Raw genomic sequence first — 20,762 nt, forward strand, 5'->3', positions numbered from 1 at the left:
CTCATTCAGTTAAGCATCAGACTCTTGATTTAGGGTCAGGCCAGGATCTCATGGTTCGTAAGATCGAGCCCCATGTGGGGCTCTGTGCTGACAATACGGAGCCTGCTTGGGATTCTCTCCCTCCTTCTTGGCCCCTCCCCTGCTCACGCACTCTCTAAATAGATAAATAAATAAACAAATATTAAAAACTGTCTATTTTCCTATGTAATTAATCATCTATGTTTATATATTTTTTTACTATTTCGATCTGATAGCAAATTTGGATCTATGAAGACCACTACATGAAAAAGATAAAGTCTTGTTATATTTAAACTTTTTAAAAGTATTATCTGATTAATCATTTCTTAAACTGGCAACAAGAAGGAGTAAGCACTTTTTAAATATACATATTCTATTGGGAACCATGCCATCAAAGTGAATGTCCTCTTTCCAAAAATAAGCAAATAAAGAAGAAACAAGACCTTCTAAAAATTATTCCATTGAGTATGGTGACAAAATAATCGAAAGCAATGACTTGGAGAGAGAGGTGAACACCTATGTTCATAATAGTACCATTATTCACAATATCACAATGGTAGAAGTAACACAAGTGTCCACTGAAAGATGAATGGATAAACAAAATGTGGTATGTACACACAATAGAATATTCAGGCTTAAAAAAGAAAATCTTGACACACGCTGGAACACGTTTGAACGTTAAAGACATCATGCTAAGTGAAATATGCAGTAATAAAAAGACAAATATCATATAAACACTTATATGAGGTATCTGAAGTAGTCACATTCATAGAGACAAAAAGGAGAACGGTGGTTGCCAAGGACTGGAGGGAGGAGGGAAGAAAAAGGAGTTCTTGTTTAATGGGTACAGAGTTTCAGTTTTGCAAGATGAAAATAGTTCTGTAGCCTGATGTGCTGATAACATCAACAATGTAAATATACTTAATGTCACCGAACACAAACATTAAAAATGATTAAGATAGTTAATATTACGTTATGTGTATTTTAATACAATTAAAAAAAAGTGAAGCTCTGCATCTTTTCAAAAACAAAAAGATTATTCCATTGGTGTTTAGACAACTACTATGAATACTGTTAGCATTAAAATTCTGAGAGTGATGGGTCAAAAAGCATTCCAAACATACATCATTACATCATTCCAGGAAATTTCCTCTATTGTAACAAAAAGGTTGTCCTAGTACAATATAATGATTTATAAGAAATATACCTTTGGGGGTGCTTGGGTGGCTCAGTTGGTTAAGCATCTGACTCTTGATTTCAGCTCAGGTCATGATCTCATGGTTCATGGTATGGAGCCCGAGCCCTACATCGGGCCCTCTACTCACAGCACAGAGCCTGCTTCGGATTCTCTGTCTCTCTGCCCCTCCCCAACCCCCCCCCCCCGCCCCTCACTCAAAACAAACGAACATTTAAAAAATAAATAAATAAATCTTTGGTCATTCAGATGACCAAAATCTATTTCTCTGATATATCTGGTCTTGCTCAATGGTTTTTGAAAATGCTTCAGAGACATAAAGGTGACATGGGTGTCTTGTTATCAATGGAGGTGACTTTTGGAATCCACCAGAGGGTGGCAACTGGTTGCAAGAAAGGGCAATCGTAAGATTAGAGAGCTGCAACTTGGGAGTGGCGAGGGGCTGGAGGTTGACTCAGTCAGTGATTAAAGACAATCAGTCAGGACCATGGACTATGTAATGAAGCCTCCATAAAAACCCAAGAAGACAGCTTTTTGGCCTTTTTCAGAGGGCCTCCACATTTGGGAGATCAGAATGCTTCAACATGCCACTGAGCCAGGCCCCAAGCTCCACACTGGAATTGGGTCCAGGCACCTTAAAAGACCTAGTAATTGCAGACCTAAAACAAGTAGGATTTGAAAATATCAAGTTTCCCTCTGCTAAGTCAGGACAATTAAGTAAAGCTATTTCTGAAACAAAATTATGACCTGTCTCTTAATCAAGAATATCTTCAATATGAACTTCATTCAGACTGAAGGACCACAAACATTTATTAGAATATCTTAACTGTTTAAATGTGGAAAAACAAGAAATATGTGAATAATTTATTCTTAAGGTTCCTACTATTTTATTTAAAAAAATTTTTTTAATGTTTATTTATTCTTGAGAGAGAGAGAGACAGAGACAGACAGGCAGACAGACTATGAGTGGGGGAGGGGCAGAGCAAGAGAGGGACGCAGAATCTGAAGCAGGCTCCAGGCTCTGAGCTGTCAGCAGAGAAACTGATGCAGGCTTCAAACTCAAGAGCCGTGAGACATGACCTGAACCGAAGTCAGGTGCTTAACTGACTAAGCCACCCAGGCACCCCAGGTTGCTACCATTTTAAATGAGTGTTTGGTCTGACAATCTACCAAGTTCTCGCTGATACAAAAATAGGTGTATGGTTTCTCCATATAAAGAGAAGAGCCACTAAAAATGAGAAATAATGCTAAAACTCAATATTATATGCCAGTTTACGGTAGTAGATATCATGAAGCATTTCACTAGAACCTCAATACTGTTTTTTCAAACTGATAATATCTTAAACCACTTGGCTGAAGGGTAGATATTTTGAGCATGAAAGAAAAAAAAAAATCACATTGTCCTTTTCCCCCCAAAGAATGATTTATTGAGATAATGTTACTTTTGGCAATTTTACCCAGGTGGATACAGCGAAGCATATTCAAATTTGCTGGAGTCAAAAGCCCAGTGAAATCTAATGTTTTCCTAAGAAGACTAAGGGATATTCATATAATAACTTCCAAATTATATAACTAACTGTAGCAAAATAAGAAGGATATTTTGTTACAAATGGCCATTCCATAATCATTTACAGTTTCTTAATTTTTAGCTTAATTTTTCTCATGAAATGATAGATTTTTTAAACCACTTTACCTTTCTGCTGTAAGGATTACTAATTACTAACTTGGTGTCATCTGAGCCAGATAAAATATATTCTCCAGTCTCATTCCAACAGATTGTATTAACCTAAAAGGAAAACAAAATGTAAATTTAAGCAAACTGGACATAAAAACAAGTATGCCATCTTTCAGTTAACTGACGGTTCAAAATTTATTATCACTAATAAAGTTGCATCTATGATAAGCAGTATTTACCACTTTACCTATTGAAAATACAGCTGTTTAGTAAATATAACGTTCTGTAAATTCACAACGAAATGACTGAGTCTTTAAATTTTATTGTTTAAATTTATTTTAATTGATTCATTTTGTACCCAGAAACATAAAACCAGGCCACCTTAAAAAAAAAAAAAATTAAAAGAACTCAGAGGTATAGTAATCAAGGCTGTGTGGTATTGTCATGATCACAAATTTAAATCAATGGAATGGAATTGGAGTCCAGAAATAAACCTGTACATTTATGGCCAAGTAATTTTTGACAAGGGATCTAAGACCATTCTAAGGAAAAAGAATATTTTTTCAACAAATAGTGCTGAGACGACTGGATATACGCAAGGAAAGGAACACCACATACAGAGATTAACTGAAAATGCTAAAAAAAAACCCTAATTGTAAGAGCCCAAACTATAAAACTTAGAAGGAAACACAGGTATCAATCTTTATGAAAATTAAAACCACAATGAATTACCACTTCCCGCCCAGAAGGATGGCAATAATGATTAAAAGAAAAAAAATGACACAAAAGAGTAAGTTAGCTAGATTGTCAAGAAATTGGAATCCTTATACATTGTTGGTAGGAATGCAAAATTGTGCTGCTATTTAAACAGGTTGGCAGTTCCTCAAAAACTGAAACAGAGCGACCCTATGACCCAGCAATTCTACCACAAGGATATATCCAAGGGAATCGAAAACATGGACCAAACAAAAACGTGTACACAAAAACCAGAGCTGCATTACTCCTAAGAGCCAAATAGGGAAGCAACCCCAACATTTATGAAAGAATGGATAAACAAAATGTCACTATCCATTTGCTCCTAACAAAATATGCATACAAGGAAATACTCAGCAGCAACATGAAGCAGTGACACAAGCTGCAACATGGATACACTTTGAAGACATTATACTGAGTGAAGGAAGCCAATCTGAAAGGTCACATATTATATGATTCCATTTATTTCAAAATTCTAAAACAGGCATATCTGTAGAGACAGAAAGTAGATTAGTGATTGCCAACAGCTAGGTGGAGGGGGAATGGGAGGGAATGATAACTGCTATGTACTTTCTTTCTCAGGTGGTGAAAATATACTGGAATTAGCGGTGGACGGTACAACTTTATGAACATACTAAAAAAAAACTGAATTGCACACTTAAAGTGGGTGAATTGTATGGTATATGAACTGTATCTAAATAAAAAAAAAAAAAATAGATTCCACTTTCAGTCAAGACAGAATAACACCGACCAAATTTACTATAACATTTGCAACAACTAAAAACCAGCAGAATATACATCCCCCTTTTTTTTAGAGAGAGAGAGAGAGAGACAGAAAGAAAGAGAGAAAGCAAGCAGGGGAGAGGGGCAGAGGGAAAGAGAAAGAGAATTCTAAGCAGGTGCCACACCTAGCGTGCAGCCCGACATGAGGCTCAGTCCCATGACCCTGAGATCATGACCTGAACCGAAATCAAGAGTTGGACACTCAACTAACTGAACCACCCAGGTGCCCCTACACCTTCTTCTTAAGTACACAAAAATCTATTTACCAATATAGAAAATACTTATGGGCCATAAAACAAATCTTAATATTTTTAAAAGATTTCAACTAAATACAGAGTATGTTTTCTGACCAAAATGGAACTAAATGAAAATCATTAACACGAAGAAATATTTGGAAACTACAAAATAACAGATGCTCAAAATAGAAATTACCTAATAAATTAGAAGGTATTTTGAACTGAATGAAAATGAAAGCACAACATATCTCATTTTATGGGTTGCAACTAAATCTGTACTTAGAAGTAAACTTATAACACTAAAATACCTATATTAGAAAAGATAAAGGTCTCCTATCAGTGACCTCAGCTTCTATTAAAAAAAAATTATAAAAAGAACAAGTAAAACCCAAAGTCAGCATGAGATTACAAATAATGAGTATCAGAGCAGGAATCAATGAAACCACAGAACACAGATAAAAAAAAAAAAAGAAAGAAACATACACGAAAACACTAGAAGCTGATTCTCTGACAAGACAAATAAAATTAATGAACATGTTGTCAGACTAATCAAGAAAAAAAGGGGGGGGTCAGGGTAACATATTATCAATATGAGAAATGAGAAAGGTGATATCCATCACTACATATTCTACAAATACCTAAACATTAACGGAACACTATGGTCAACTTTATGCTATTAATGCAACAACATGGATGAAATTGACAAACTCCTTGAAACACACATACTAAACAAAATTCACTCAAAATATAATCTATTTTTATTAGGGGATTATAGTTAGAGTTTTCCACAAAGAAAACTCAAGGCCCAGATGGCTTTACTGGTGAATTCTGCCAAACATTTAAAAATAATTAAATAATGAGAATTCTGTACCAAGTCTTCAGAATATTAAAAAGACAATATAAGTACTGGAACTAATAAGTGAGTTTAGAAAGTTTGTGCAATACAGACAAATATGCAAAAACAGGACAGAGAATTAAAACAACAACATGGTATCACTAGATTTCTACTAGAATGTCTAAACGTTTTTTTAAATTACTATACCAGATGTAAAGGAGAAACAGACGAAAAAACAGCAGACTTCAATAACCCATTTTCAACAATGGATAAATCATACAGACAGAAAATCAATAAGAAAACATTAGAATTGAACTACACCTTAGATCAAGATTTAGACATACACAGAATAGTTCATCAAACAGCAGAACAGACATTCCTCTCAAGAGCACACAGAACATTCTCCAGGATAAATCATGCTAAATCACAAAACAAATATTAGCAAATTTTAAAAGAGTTAAGGCATACTAAGTATCTTTCTGACCATAATGGTGAAAACTAGAAATTAAACAGAAGGAAAACTGGAAATTTCACCAACATATGGAAATTAAATAACACACTCTTGGACAACTAATGGGTCAAAAAAAAATATCTTGAAATAAGCAAAAATGGAAATAAAACACATGGGATGCTGCAAACACAGTTCTAAGCAGGAATTTTATAGCAATAAATGCCTATGTAAGAAAAAAGAAAGATCACAAAAAAGCAACAGAACTTAACACGTTAAGGAAATAGAAAAAGAAAAACAAACTAAACCCGAAGTTAGCAGAAGAAAGGAGACAACAAAGATCAGTGCAGAAATGAAATAAAGAATACAGAAACAATAAAAAAGATCAATAAGACTAACAGTTGGTTTTTTGAAAAGAAAAAAAATGACAAGCCTTTAACTAGACTTAGCAAGGAAAAAAGAGAGAAGATCCAAATAAATAAAATTATAAAAGAGATTACAAATGATACCTCAGAAATACAAAGGACTGTAAGAGAACACAGTCTCTTACACAGCAACAAACTAGACAACTTACTTTTTAGTATAACCTACCTAACCTGAATCATGAAAAAATAAAAATTCTGAATTGGCCACTAACAAGTAAGGAGACTGAATCAGTAATCAAAAACCTTTAAAAAAAAAAAAAAAAAAAAAAAGGAGCGTGTAGGTGGCTCATTCGGTTGAACTCCTGATTTTGGATCAGGTCATTATCTCACAGTTCGAGAGTTTGAGCCCCATATCGGGCTCTGCACTGACAGAGAGCCTGCTTGAAATTCTTGCTCTCTCAACAGTAAATATTAGAGAGAGAGAGAGAAGCCCAGGATCAAATGGCCTCAGGGGCTTTAAATATTTACCGAACATTAATTTTTTTTTTCAACGTTTATTTATTTTTTTTGGGACAGAGAGAGAGACAGAGCATGAACGGGGGAGGGGCAGAGAGAGAGGGAGACACAGAATCGGAAACAGGCTCCAGGCTCTGAGCCATCAGCCCAGAGCCTGACGTGGGGCTCGAACTCACGGACCACGAGATTGTGACCTGGCTGAAGTCGGACGCTTAACTGACTGCGCCACCCAGGCGCCCCTACCGAACATTTAAAGAATAAACATCAATCCTTCTCAAACTCTTCCAAAAAACTGAAGAGGAGGGTACATGCCCAAATTCATTTTCTGAGGCAAGCATTACCCTAACACCAAAGCCAGATAAGGTATTACAACAGAAGGAAACTACATGCCAATATTCCTGATGACTGTACATATAAATATTCTCAACAAAATACTAGCAAATCAAATTCAGCAGCACATTAAAAGGATCATACAGCATGACTAAGTGGGATGTAGCCCTGAGATACAAGGATGGCTCAGTATACACAAATCAATAAATGTGATATACCACATTAATACAATGAATGATAAAAATCATATGATCACCTCAACATATATAGAGAAAACATCTGACAAAATTCAACATCTTTCACGATAAAAATTCTCAACAAACTAAATATAAAAGGAATATTATCTCACCAATTTAAAGGCTATATATGACAAGCCCACAGTTAACATCATACTCAATGGTGAACAGCTGAAAGCTTTTCCTCTGAGATCAGGAACAAGAGAAGGGTAACTACTCTCATCACTTTTATTTAACATAGTACTGGAGTCGTGGCCAGAACAATTAGGCAAGAGAAAGAATAAAAGGCATCCAAATTGAAAATGATGAAGTAAAATGGTGTCTGCTGGCAGATGACATGATCTTTATACACAGAAAACCCTGAAGATTCCACCAACAAACTGTTAGCACTAATAAATGAATTTAGTAGTTTCAAGATATAGAATCAACAAACAAATATCACTCACATATCTACATACTAACAATCAACTATTTAATGCCAAGTTACAATAACATCTAAAACAATAAAATACTTAGGAATAAATTTAACCAAAGAGGTAAAAGATCTGTACACTGAGATCTACACAATATTGATGAAAGACAATGAAGAAGACACAAATAAATAGAAAGATACGCTGAGTTCATGTACTGGAAGTCTTAATTTTATCAAAATGTCCATACTACCCAAAGCCATCTATAGACTCAGGGCAATCTCTATTAAAATTCCAATGGCATTTTTCACACAAAGAGAAAAAACAAACCTACAGTTGTATGGAACCACAGAGAAAGAAAAACAAAGCTGGAGGCATCACACTTCTGACTTAAACCATATTACAAAGTTACAGTAATCAAAATAATATGGTATTGACATAAAAACAGACACACAGACCAATGCAACAGACTATAGAGCCCAAAAAACCCATACATATGTGGTCAATTAATTTTAAAAAAAAGGATCCAAGAATATTCAATGGAGAAAGGACAGTCTTTTCAATAAATGGTTTTGGGAAAACTGGATGTTCACATACAAAATAAAAAAAATTAACTTGAAATGGATAAGACAAAAAAAAAAAGACAAAAATAAAGAAATAAATAAAAGCAAAAAAGAAAAAAAAAAAAAAGAAAGAAATGGATAAGACTTTTAAACATAAGACCTGAAGAAAAACAGTGAAAAACTCCTTGACCTGAAGAAAAACAGTGAAAAACATAAGACCTGAAGAAAAACAGTAGTCATTTTTTTAGATATGACACCAAAAGCACAAGCAACAAAAAGCAAAAATCAACGAGTGGGACTAAATCAAATTCAGAAGCTTCTGCACAGCAACAGAAATCAACAAAATGAACAGGAACCCTAGAGAATTGGAGAAAATATATGCAAACCATAATTTGACAAGGGGCTAATATCTAAAATATATAAGGAGCTCATGTAATCAGTTAACAATAACAACAAAAAACCCCAAATAATCTGATTTTTAAGGGCAAAGAATCTAAATAGACATTTTCCAAAGATATACAAATGGCCAAAAAAAATATATGAAAGGCTACTCAACATCACTAATCATGAGGGAAATGCAAATCAAAACAGTAGTGAGAGATCAGCTCATGCATACCAGAATGGCTATTATCAAACACAGACAGGAAATATCAAGTCCTGGTAATACGTAGAGCTCAACGAAATGTGGAGGTAAGCTTTACAGTTATATGGAGTAAGAGTTCTGAGTAGAAGGCATAAAACATACAAGGCAGAGGTGGACTTGGCGTATTCGAGGAACAGCAAAGAGATGAGTGTGACTAGAACAAATATGCGTAACAGAGACCACAGTACAGGATGAAATTGGAGAGAGCCGCTTGCGCCAAATCACAGGGCCTGGAAGCAACAAGGCCTTGGCGTTCACTAGAAGTACGCTGGAAATCGACTGGAGAGTTTTGAGCAGTTGAGTATTATGAACAGATGATACATCACATAATTTTCTTTATAAATTTTCTTTCTACCCTCTCCTTATTTTGAAGGATATAACAGAAACTCAGAAAAGTACATATACATATAAGACTTATAACACTGTTTACAGCATTTTGACTTTAAGAATACATAGACAAATAATAAAAGATAACCAGGACTACAGAATAAAGGGTACATACAACCAATATGACAATATGAAAGCATACAAGCTGACAGAGGTGTGAAACAGAGATAAAAAGGTGGAGAGAAGGGGTGCCTGGCTGGCTCAGTCCATAGAGCATGCAACTCTTTTTTTTTTTTAACGTTTTATTTATTTTTGAGACAGGGAGAGACAGAGCATGAACAGGGGAGGGTCAGAGAGAGGGAGACACAGAATCTGAAACAGGCTCCAGGCTCTGAGCTGTCAGCACAGAGCCCGACGCGGGGCTCGAACTCACGGACCGTGAGATCATGACCTGAGCCAAAGTTGGCCGCTTAACCGACTGAGCCACCCAGGCGCCCCAATAGAGCATGCAACTCTTAATCTCGGGGTTGTGAGTTTAAGCCCCATGCTGGGTATAGAGATTACTTAAAAATAAAATCTTAAACAAAAAAGGTGGAGGGAAGGATCAAAGAATTAAAAGTCTCTACCTTACAGAATGGAAATTCAAGAGATACCGTCTATAAATGACAGAAAAACAAAAGGATGTTTATGTATGTTGTTTAGTGTAGAGACTAAGAACAGTAATATAAAAATTCTGAGAAGCCTACATCTTAGAAAGTGAGAGAGTTCTATAAATGAGTTAAATTCTCTATCATGGCAGGAACTCAGTAGATGATGTTTGAAGTTGCCAATTCAAAAAAGATCAATGTAAGATTATTACATGGAGATACAAAAGAAATCATCAGAAGATCTGAAATGAAAAATGATTCGAAGAGGTTGTTTTTGGAAAAAAGGATAGGAATAAGGGAGAGTGAGACACATCTGCTACTTTTTGTTATGATCCATTTGAACCATGCGCATATATTATTTTGACCCGCTCCCTCCAAAAATGGTTTTTAGCTTTAAAATAAATACATACACCTGAACTGTATTTATAGCATAATTATAATTCCATAATAGCGCACTGGAAATACAAAGTATATAAAAACAAGTTAAATGACACCACAAGAAACCAAACTACTATCTGGAATGTGTGACAGTCTATAGGAAAACTGACTTACACTCTGTAACAAGTCAATGGCAGGAACAAAGAAGGGGAAGCCTGCTCTACTTTAATAGTGATTTGAGAGGCAGGGCACTTATGATGAGCACTGGGTGTTGTATGTAAGTAATGAATCACTAAATGCTACTCCTGAAACTAATATTACACTGTACGTTAACTAACTAGAATTTAAATAAAAACTAGAAAAAAGAAGAGGCATGGCAATCAAGGAATAAACTTTGCCTGGAACCTCTTTTGAACAAACAACTATAAAAAGACATTTTAAATAATAAGAGAAATTTAATTATGGACTGTATATCAGATGATACCAAAAATATACTGTCAATCTTGTTAAATTACACAATAGCATTTTGGTTACATAAGAAAATGTCCATTGCTTTTTGGCTACACACAGGAGTGAAATGACATAATATCTAGGGTATTATGATATTCTGAGAAAAATGAAATGGAAAATATGTCCCAATATTTAAAAAAAATTTTTTTTCTAATGTTTATTTTTGAGGGAGAGAGCAAGCGAGCGAGCATGGGAGGAGCAAAGAGAAAGGGAGACACAGAATCTGAAGCAGGCTCCAGGCTCTGAGCTGTCAGCACAGAGCCCGATGCGGGGCTCGAACCCACAAATTGTTAAGATAACGACCTGAGCCAAAGTCGGATGCTTAACCGACTGAGCCACCCAGGCGCCCCAAACATGTCCCAATCTTGATAATTGCTAAATCCACCTGATGAGTGTATGAAAAGCATTGCCTGAAATTTTCAGAACAGAAATTAAAAGGAAAAGGATTCTGTTCTGGCCCTGTTAAATCTGGCATGCCCATTAGACATGCAACCAGTAGAGAGCTGGATACGTGAATCTGGAGTTTGGGGAAGAAATAGAGAGCTGGAAGTCATGGTTTTTTAGCCGTGGGACCGGACAGCATGTCTCAGAAAAGTGAAGAGAAAAGAGGGTGGGAGGAGCCAGGACAAAGTCCCAGTACATCCAACAACTGAAGGTCAAGAAGCGGAGGAGTCAGCTAGAGGACAGAGAAGACGCAGTGAGTCAATGAGATACAGAGAGAACCAAGAGAGTGTGGTGTTAGCAGAAACCAAGAGAAAAAATATTTCAAAAAAGAACATGTGTTCAATTAATGTCTAAATTTCCTGAGAAGTAACCACTAGTAATCATTAGTGACCTTCACAAAAGCAGTACCGTTGAGTGAGAGGGAAGCCTTTTGATAATATTAGAAAACTCATCTGTACTCTTAAAAATCTCCCGCATACTTTTCTAAAATCAAAATAAACTTTATGTTTTAACGTCAAACTTCATTCTCCCATTTTTTATTACAGTTATTCATAATCTCTTCAAAGAGGATGGGGCATTTCATCAAATATTGAGCACTTGGTATTAAGGTCCTTCATAGTGGAGAATTAATTATTACTTACACAGCCATCATGCACATTCAGGGTTGCTTCAAGTTTCAATCTTTGGATAAATTCTCTTCTTCCTGTTTAAAAAAAAACAAACTAAATAAGTTATAAGTCATTCTTGATGAAGAAAGTATAACAAAGAAGTTAAGAGCCCAGGATCCCGCATGAGGCAGCTCTAACTTCAACTCCCACTTAGAAGCTGAGTGATACCGCCTCAGCCCTCATTCCCTCATTAAGTAGTTCCTGCCTACCTGATGTTGTTATTGCAAGGATAAAACGGTTCAAAGATAGAAAGGGCTTAGCACAGTGGCTGGAACACAGTAATCATTCACATATATATTCAACCAATATATTGAGTACTCATTCCATTCCAGGTGGTGTTCTAGGAGCTAGGAGTACAGTGGTGAAATAAAACAGAAAAAGAACTCTGCACTCTAATGAGCTTATTGAAAGACAATAAACAACACGTCACCTGATGAAAGTGTCAAATGGAAAAATAGAGAAAGAGGATAGGACTAGAGGTGGGGGATAGGGTTTTGAACCTTAAATAGGTGGGCAAACAGTGTTTTGTTAGATACTACCTACTTTTAAACACATCTCAATTTCAGAAATGTTAAAATATTTTAAAGTTCATTTTACAATGAAATGTACCAGCAAAAAAATAAAATAAAATCAGCCTAAATGTCCATCAATAGCAGAATTATAATACTGCAAAAATAGAAATCCCTTTGAAAATGAGAAATGTTTCCCTTTAAAAAATGAATCATCTTTATCAAAGAAAGACCAAAAAGCTTCATGTTTATTCAGAAGCTGTAATGAAAAGAAGCTGAATATATGACAAAGAATGATAATTAGCTAAGTAAATCAGGCTGATGAGATCTCAAATAAAATTAAATTTGACTATGCTCTCTGTACACTGTCACCAGGGACAGATTTCTCTACACTTTCTTGCCATTCGATGTAAATATCAAGATCTTCTTGAGAATGAACTATTTTCTTTCTTTGTGCTTGCTTATAACTGGTAAGATGGCTAGGTAAAGGATGAACATGTGTGTTAAAGAATTTTTCTTTTTTTCTTTTTTTATGTGGGGGGAATGTTCTATGGTTCTAAACATTGGAATAAGACAACCTACAGAAATTCAGTATTTTCATGAATTGGTTGTACTTTATATAATTAACTTTTCAATCTGATTTTGTTTTGTTTTTTTTTTAATTTTTTTTTTTCAACGTTTTTTATTTTTATTTTTGGGACAGAGAGAGACAGAGCATGAATGGGGGAGGGGCAGAGAGAGAGGGAGACACAGAATCGCAAACAGGCTCCAGGCTCTGAGCCATCAGCCCAGAGCCTGACGCGGGGCTCGAACTCACGGACCGCGAGATCGTGACCTGGCTGAAGTCGGACGCTTAACCGACTGTGCCACCCAGGCGCCCCCTGATTTTGTTTTAAAAAGACGCTAACTGTACTAAACAGATAACATTTAAAAAAAAATTTCCGCCCTTCAGCCAACAGCAGGCTTGGCAATCCTACTGAGTTATAATTAAGAGTTAAGATCATATTATCAACATGACAACAATTAAAATTCATTAAAATACAAGGAGAAGGGGGAGGAGGAGGAGAAGAGAGGAGAAGGAAGAACCAAAAATTTTTCTTGAAAATTTTTAAAATCTAGGTTTGAAAACACAGCTGTAGCCATCTCTGCCTAGAGAAAATGGTGGTAGGACATGAGAGAACAGAAGACAAGGTGAGTTCTTCGAGCAAGAACTCTTATGTATGAAACCTGCACATAAAAACATGCACTGAGACTTGACAGTTAAATAGCTCCCCAATGATTTCTGTATGTGACTTTGGAGATCAAAATGACTGTATTGTCCACATACCTCATTAAATGTGCTTCCAGAAACAACTAACATAAACCTCCTCTACCCTTTACTAATTAAATGTACTACCAAAAAATAGGAGCTGACAGATGCCCTAAAATAAGAATTTTAAGGTTAAAAAGCTGAGCCCCTCAAATTAAAATAAAAATAAACTCATACCTGTCGTCAAGAACTATGAAGTCTAAACTACTCGCAAGATAACAAGTACCTGCCACCATCTCATGAATGCTGGCAGAAGACACAAGACTCCTAAGTCAGAAGCAAAGGATTTTTCTCCTTAATCAATGCAAGCTTCAAGTTCACATAGGCTCCTTGTCTCCCAATTCCCACATGGCAATGCGGAGCAGCCTAGGTAAGTACTGGATATGCTGGGGGTTTGAATCAGAGCTGGAGAACCCTGAACTGAGGAAACCCAAATCTTACAAAAGATCAAGCAAACTTGTCTGACCTTTTTCCCAAAGAGTGACATTATCTGTATTATACTGGACAATAAATAAATCTGCCCTCTGCTCCAGAGAGAGATATTATAACTTCCAAAGCTGTTCCTTGTATATACATTATTGAAAAGATAGTCCAGAACAAAGCAGCCAGTGCCTCTGCTCACAAATGTGCAGAAATGCAAGACGCACGGAGAATTGTCTCCCAACAATGACACACTTGTTACGGATGAATTTACCTACTGCTGTGGCTTCCTACTCATGTCTTTCTTGCAACCCATGCTGCCTCTCATAATTCCATCACTGCTTTGACATTCTATTCTTTATTAACAGACCATAAGCTCAATAAAAAGAGAAACACTCTTGATTACCCGGGTACCCTAAGTGCCTAGAACAGTGAGGAGGACAAAATAGGCATTTAATATACATTTGCTAAATCAGTGCATAAGCAAATAGGATCATGATACTCGCTCTGTTCTATAATATGTCTTCTGTTGGGTGAACATTTTTCAATGACAATAAATATACAGCTACTGCTCTTTTTATAAGAGCAATTGCTCATTTTGAATGGTTATATAACTTACTAAACAGCTTTGCAACTTATTCACATACCTATCTCCCTTAGTAGACCGTGAGATGCTTGAGATAAGTGTTAGACCAGGTTTAAATACCTACTTGGAACATACTATGAATAAGCTGGGCAAAACCTAACTTCTCAGAGCCTTAGTTTACGTTACATTTGTAGAAGTTTTACATTTGATGGGTACACATTTATTGTCAGGAGCAAATTAATTAGCATTCTCAAAACTTGTGGACCTGCTGATATGCTCTACACTTAAAATGAGTTCTCTCCCTATACACAGGTGGGATTGTTCCAAGTTAATACTGCCTGAAAAGAGAGAAAATCATTTTTCAAAAATGACCGCATTTACGAGTTGAGGTAAGTTCAGCTGATTAAAGAAAAACAGTAAGGCTGGTGATATTGAACAGCAGAGATGGAAAAGCATTTTAACAAAATTTTTCACTTTACTTCATTCTATTGTCCCTTTGAACCACTTTGTCTTTAAAGCCAGACTTTCTGGTCATCTCCACATGCCGCCTTCCCTAGCTCTTCCTGTCAGCTCTTCTTTCCCTGCACTGTCCCTTGCCCCCTCCTCTCCATTGGTTTTGTTCTTAGAAATCATAGGTCATCAGTAAATCCAGTGGGCCCTTTTAAGACACATTTTTCATGACCTCATAGTATTATCTGTCACAGCTGATGCCATCTTCTTGAAATAATCTTCTTCTTTGGTCCCCATGGCATCTTACCAGATAACCAGGAGAACTGAAAATCAAAGGGTGACAGAACTCCTTTGAGGTGAGACAGAACACAGAACGGTTTCATCTTGGACAGAGCACAGGACAAAGAGGCAGCTGCCATCAAAGTGCAGAAGGAGAACACTGTGAGATGCAAACAAATGCTTTAAGGCCAACTGTGGGCTAACAAGATGGTTGAATCTCTGAGATCCTAGACACAGGCAAAGTCCTCATTCGGTCACCGGCTCTTTTCTGTTAGCTTCCACCAAGAACTTGCAAGAAACACTGGAAACAGGGCAGGAGACCAGAAAGAGTCCCTCTCTGGCAGGACACAGGCATGAAACCCCACTCACGTTTCAGGCCATTCTCTCAGGGGAAACAAAAGCCGTTAGCCACTGCAGAAACCCAAGCTAAAAATGGCCTCAGTAAATGTCTACTACTGGTGAGAGAGGCAGGAGACCCTCACCATCATTTCAGGCAAAGGGCAACTGCCCTGAGAAAAGGATAAAAGCAGACACTGCCTATCTTTCAGGGAAAGGCAGGAAACCCCCTCCCATCTGATAAATAATCAATACGAAGTGTGGTGGCACTGAAATGTGTCAACTCACACTGAACTACCTTCCCAGAATCCCTTCCCTGTAGATTTTGCCTTAGGATGAATCACCAGCCATTTTTGCACAAGACTGATGAATGAAGTACAATTACAGCCATACTGACTTTGCACTCAGAAGGCTGGAGCAAAGCTCATGCTGCTTATACGTGTTGTTGTGTATCTGCTAGCTCACCTTCTTGGAATGAGCAGCAACTAGGCCTAGGAGTGTATGTAATAATAAGTTTATGTAAGTTTATGTAATAATATACTAAATACTTGGTTGTCATTTCAACAATCTCCACAGCACCTTCACCGGCAGATTCCATCTCAAGAAACACTTTCTTTGCTCACCCATAAGAAGCAACTCCTCATCCACTCAAATCCTGTGATTGCAACAATTCATCCTATCTTCAGGCTCCACTTATTCTAGTTCTCTTGCTATTTCCACCACATCTGCAATTACTTCCTCCACTGAAGTGTTTAACCCCTCCAAGTCATCCATAAGGATTAGAATCAACTTGTGCCAAACTCTTGTTCATGTTGATATTTTGATCCCTCCCCATAAATCAAAAATTCTTAATTTTTTCAAAAATTCTTAATGGCATCTAAAATAGGGAATCCATTCCAGAAGATTCTCAATTTACTTTGCCCAGATCCAACAGAGGAATCACAATCTATGGCAGCTATGGCCTTACAAAATGCAATTCTTAAATAGTAAGACATGAAAGTCAAAATGACTCCTGGATCTAAGGGCTTAAAATGGATGTTGTGTTAGCAGGCATGAAAACACTCATCAGAACTCTTGAATGACCAGGTGCATTGTCAATGAGCAGAACTATTTTGAAAGGTATCTTTTTTTTCTGAGCAATAGGTCTCAACAGTGGGCTTAAAACATTCAGTAACCATATTGTAAACGGATGCTATCATTTAGGCTGAAGCACAGATAAAGTAGATAAAGCACAGATAGAGTAGACTTAACACAATCTTTAGGGGCCTAAGATTTTCAAAATGGTAAATGAGCACTGGCTTCAACTTAAAGTCACCAGCTGTATTAACCCCTAACAAGATAGTCACCCTGTCCTTTGAAGCCTTAAAGCCAGGTATTGACTTCTCCTCTTTAAATATGAAAGTCCTGGATGGCATCTTCTTATAGAAAACTATTCAATAGAAGGCTGTTTTATCTACACTGAGAGTCTGTTATTTACTATAGCCACCATCGTGCTAGAACTTCTGGATAACATGCTGCAGTTTCTACATCGGCACTTGCCACATCACCTTGCACTTGTATGCTATGGAGACGGCATCTTTCCCTTAAACCTCATGAACAAAAACTCTGCTAGCTTCAAACTTTTCTTTTTCAGGTTTCTTACCTCCCTCAGCCCTTACGCAGTTGAAGAGAAGAATGTTATTAGGGCCTTGCTCTGAATTAGGATTTGGCTTAAGGGAAAGTTGCGACTATTTCATCTTCTATGCTGATCACTAAAACTTTTCCCATATCAGCAATAAGGCTGTTTCACTTTCTTATCCATCACGTGTTCACTGGAATATCACTTTTAATTTCCTCCAAGAAATTTTCTTTTGCATTCACAACTTAGCTACTGTTTGGCACAAAAAGGCCACTTTTCAGCCTATCTCAGTTTTCCTTTTTTTTTTTTTAATTTTTTTTTTAACGTTTATTTATTTTTGAGACAGAGAGAGACCAAGCATGAATGGGGGAGGGTCAGAGAGGGAGACACAGAATCCGAAACAGGCTCCAGGCTCTGAGCTGTCAGCACAGAGCCCGACGCGGGGCTCGAACTCATGGACCACGAAATCATGACCTGAGCCAAACCGACTGAGCCACCCAGGCGCCCCCTATCTCAGTTTTCAACATGTCTTCCTTACTAAGTGTAATCATTTCTAGCTTTTAATTAATTAATTTATTTTTTTTAACGTTTATTTGTTTTTGAGACAGAGAGAGACAGAGCATGAACGGGGGAGGGTCAGAGAGAGAGGGAGACACAGAATTGGAAGCAGGCTCCAGGCTCTGAGCCATCAGCCCAGAGCCCGACGCAGAGCTCCAACTCATGGACCACGAGATCGTGACCTGAGTGGAAGTGGGACGCTTAACCGACTGAGCCACCCAGGCGCCCCTCTAGCTTTTAATTTAAAGTGAGATATGCAGGCGCTCCTGGGTGGCTCAGTTGGTTAAGTGCCGACTTCGACTCAGGTCATGATCTCACAGTTCCTGGGTTCCAGCCCCACATCGGGCTCTGTGCTGACAGCTCAGAGCCTGGAGCCTGCTTTGGATTCTGTGTCTCCCTCTCTCTCTCTGCCCCTCCCCCACTCACGCTCTGTGTCTCTCTCTCTCTCTCTCAAAAATAAACATTTAAAAAAAAAGTAGATACGCAACTCTTTCTTTCACTTGAAAGGAACATGGTAGAGTTATTAATTGGCCTGATTTCAATATTGTTGTTCTCAGGGAGTAGGTAGACCCAAAAAGAGGGAGACACAGGGAACAGCTGGTCAGTGGAACAGTCACAACACACACAACACTTATCGATTAAGTCCACTGTCTTATATGGGCACGGTTTGTGGGGCCCCAAAACAATGACAATATTAACATCAAAGATTACTGATCACAGATCAATGTAACAATGATAATAATGAAAAAAGTTTGAAATATTGTAAGAATTACAAATTCTTACAAATTCTGTGTCACAAAATGTGACACAGAGACACAAAGTGAGCAAATGCTATTGGAAAACAGGTGCTCCATGCAGGGTTGCCACAAACTTTCAATCTGTAAAAAACGTAGTATCTGCAAAGTGCAGTAAAATGAAGCACAATAAAACAAGATATGCCTGTACTGGAAGTTTTAGCCAATGTGATATTGCAAGAAAAAAAAAAAAAAAGACATACATATTGGAAAGGAAGAAATAAAACAGACCCAATTGGAAGATGACATGATTTTGCATGTAAAAAGTTCCCAAGATTATACCCCCCCCAAAATCCTAGAACTGTAAGTGAGTTCAGCAAGGTCACAGGATACAAGATCTGCAGATACACAAAGTTGCATTTTTATATATTAACAATGAACGTGTGAAAGTTGAACTTAAAACACAAAACCATTTGTAATTGCTCCAAAGAAAATTAAATATTTAGACATAAATATAAAAAATAAATATAATGTATCCTGATCATTACAAAACGCTGATGAAAGACACCAACAACTTACACAAATAGAGTATACCATGTTTATGGATCAGAAGAATCAACACAGTGAAAGACGTCAGTTCTTCCCTAATTGATATATAAATCTAATGCAATTCCTATCAAAATCTCAGTAATTTGGGGGTATGGACAAGCTTGTCCTACGATTCATATGGAAAGGCACAAGATATAGAATAGCCAAAACAATTTTGAAAAAGACAAACTAAGGGGGGAAAAGATCACTCAATTTGATGTTAAAACTTACTATATAGCTACAATAAGCAAGACAGTGTGGTATTATTTACAGAAGAACACACACACAGATCAGTGACAGAGAACAAAGAACACAGAACCAGGTCCACATAAAATGCCCGACTGATTTCTAAAATAAAGGCGCAAAAGTAACTGAATGGGGAAATACAGCCTTTTCAACAAATGGTGCTAGATCAAGATGACATCCATAGACACAAAAATGAACTTCACGCTAAACCACACACATCATACAAAACTTAACACAAAATGGACCCCAGACAAATACAATTTTAGGAAAAAAACCTAGGAGACGATCTTTAGGACCTAGGGATAGGTTAAGAGTTCTCAGACAGGATACCAAAAGCATAATCCATAAAAGGAAAAATTGATAAATTGGACCTCACTGAAGTTAAAAACCTTTATTCTGCAGAAGACCCTACAAAAAGAATGAAAAAACAAGCTATAGACTGGGAGAAAATATATGCAAACTGCACACCTGACAGAAGACTAGTACCTAAATTATATAAATAAATCCCAAAACTCAACAGTAAAAAACAATTAATAAACCAAACAAAAAATGAGCAAAAAAACATAAAGGGACATTTCACTGAAAATATAAAGATGGCAAATAAGTACGTAAAAAGATGCTCAAAATTAGCCATTAGAGAAATGTAAATTAAAACCGTGAGTTATCACTATATAATTAGAAATAAAAATAGTGATAACACTCCTGCTGGTGATGATGCAGAGCTGATGGGAATGTAAAATAGTATAGTAATACCTGAAAGGGTATAGCAGTTGCTTACAAAATTAAACAATGTGCTTACCATACAATCCAGTAATTGCAATTCTTAGACATTTATCCCCAAAAGATGAAAACTTACGTTTATATGAAACTGCATGTTCATAACAGTTTTATACTTAACAGTCAAAAATGGAAACAATCCAAATATCTTCAACAGGTAAATGGTTAAATAACCATATAACCATATCACAAAATACTAATAAACAGTAAAAACAAATAAACTATTAATACAACAATTTAGATGAATGTTAAGGGAAATACACTGAGTGAAAAAAGCCAGTCTCGAAAGATTACATGCTGTTTTTTATGTTAACATACATGTTATTTATATAATATAAATAACAATATAATATAAATAACAATTTTTGAATT

The 20,762-nt window shown here is 36.6% G+C and overlaps 1 protein-coding gene across 9 annotated transcripts in view; it reads right to left on the reverse strand.

Moving 5' to 3' along the window:
- DCAF6 (DDB1 and CUL4 associated factor 6) overlaps window positions 1-20,762 on the reverse strand; it is a 135,093-nt gene that overhangs the window by 105,991 nt on the left and 8,340 nt on the right. For all 9 annotated transcript variants that reach the window (XM_045453041.1, XM_045453040.1, XM_045453039.1 and 6 more), the window contains exons 2-3: window positions 11,954-12,015; window positions 2,907-2,999 (exon numbers count right to left, since the gene is read on the reverse strand). In XM_045453041.1, coding sequence (XP_045308997.1) covers window positions 2,907-2,999; window positions 11,954-12,015 — 155 coding nt within the window. The remainder of the gene's footprint in view (window positions 1-2,906; window positions 3,000-11,953; window positions 12,016-20,762) is intronic.

The sequence above is a fragment of the Leopardus geoffroyi genome, chromosome C3 (genome assembly GCF_018350155.1).
Source record: "Leopardus geoffroyi isolate Oge1 chromosome C3, O.geoffroyi_Oge1_pat1.0, whole genome shotgun sequence".
Taxonomy (NCBI): Eukaryota; Metazoa; Chordata; class Mammalia; order Carnivora; family Felidae; genus Leopardus; species Leopardus geoffroyi.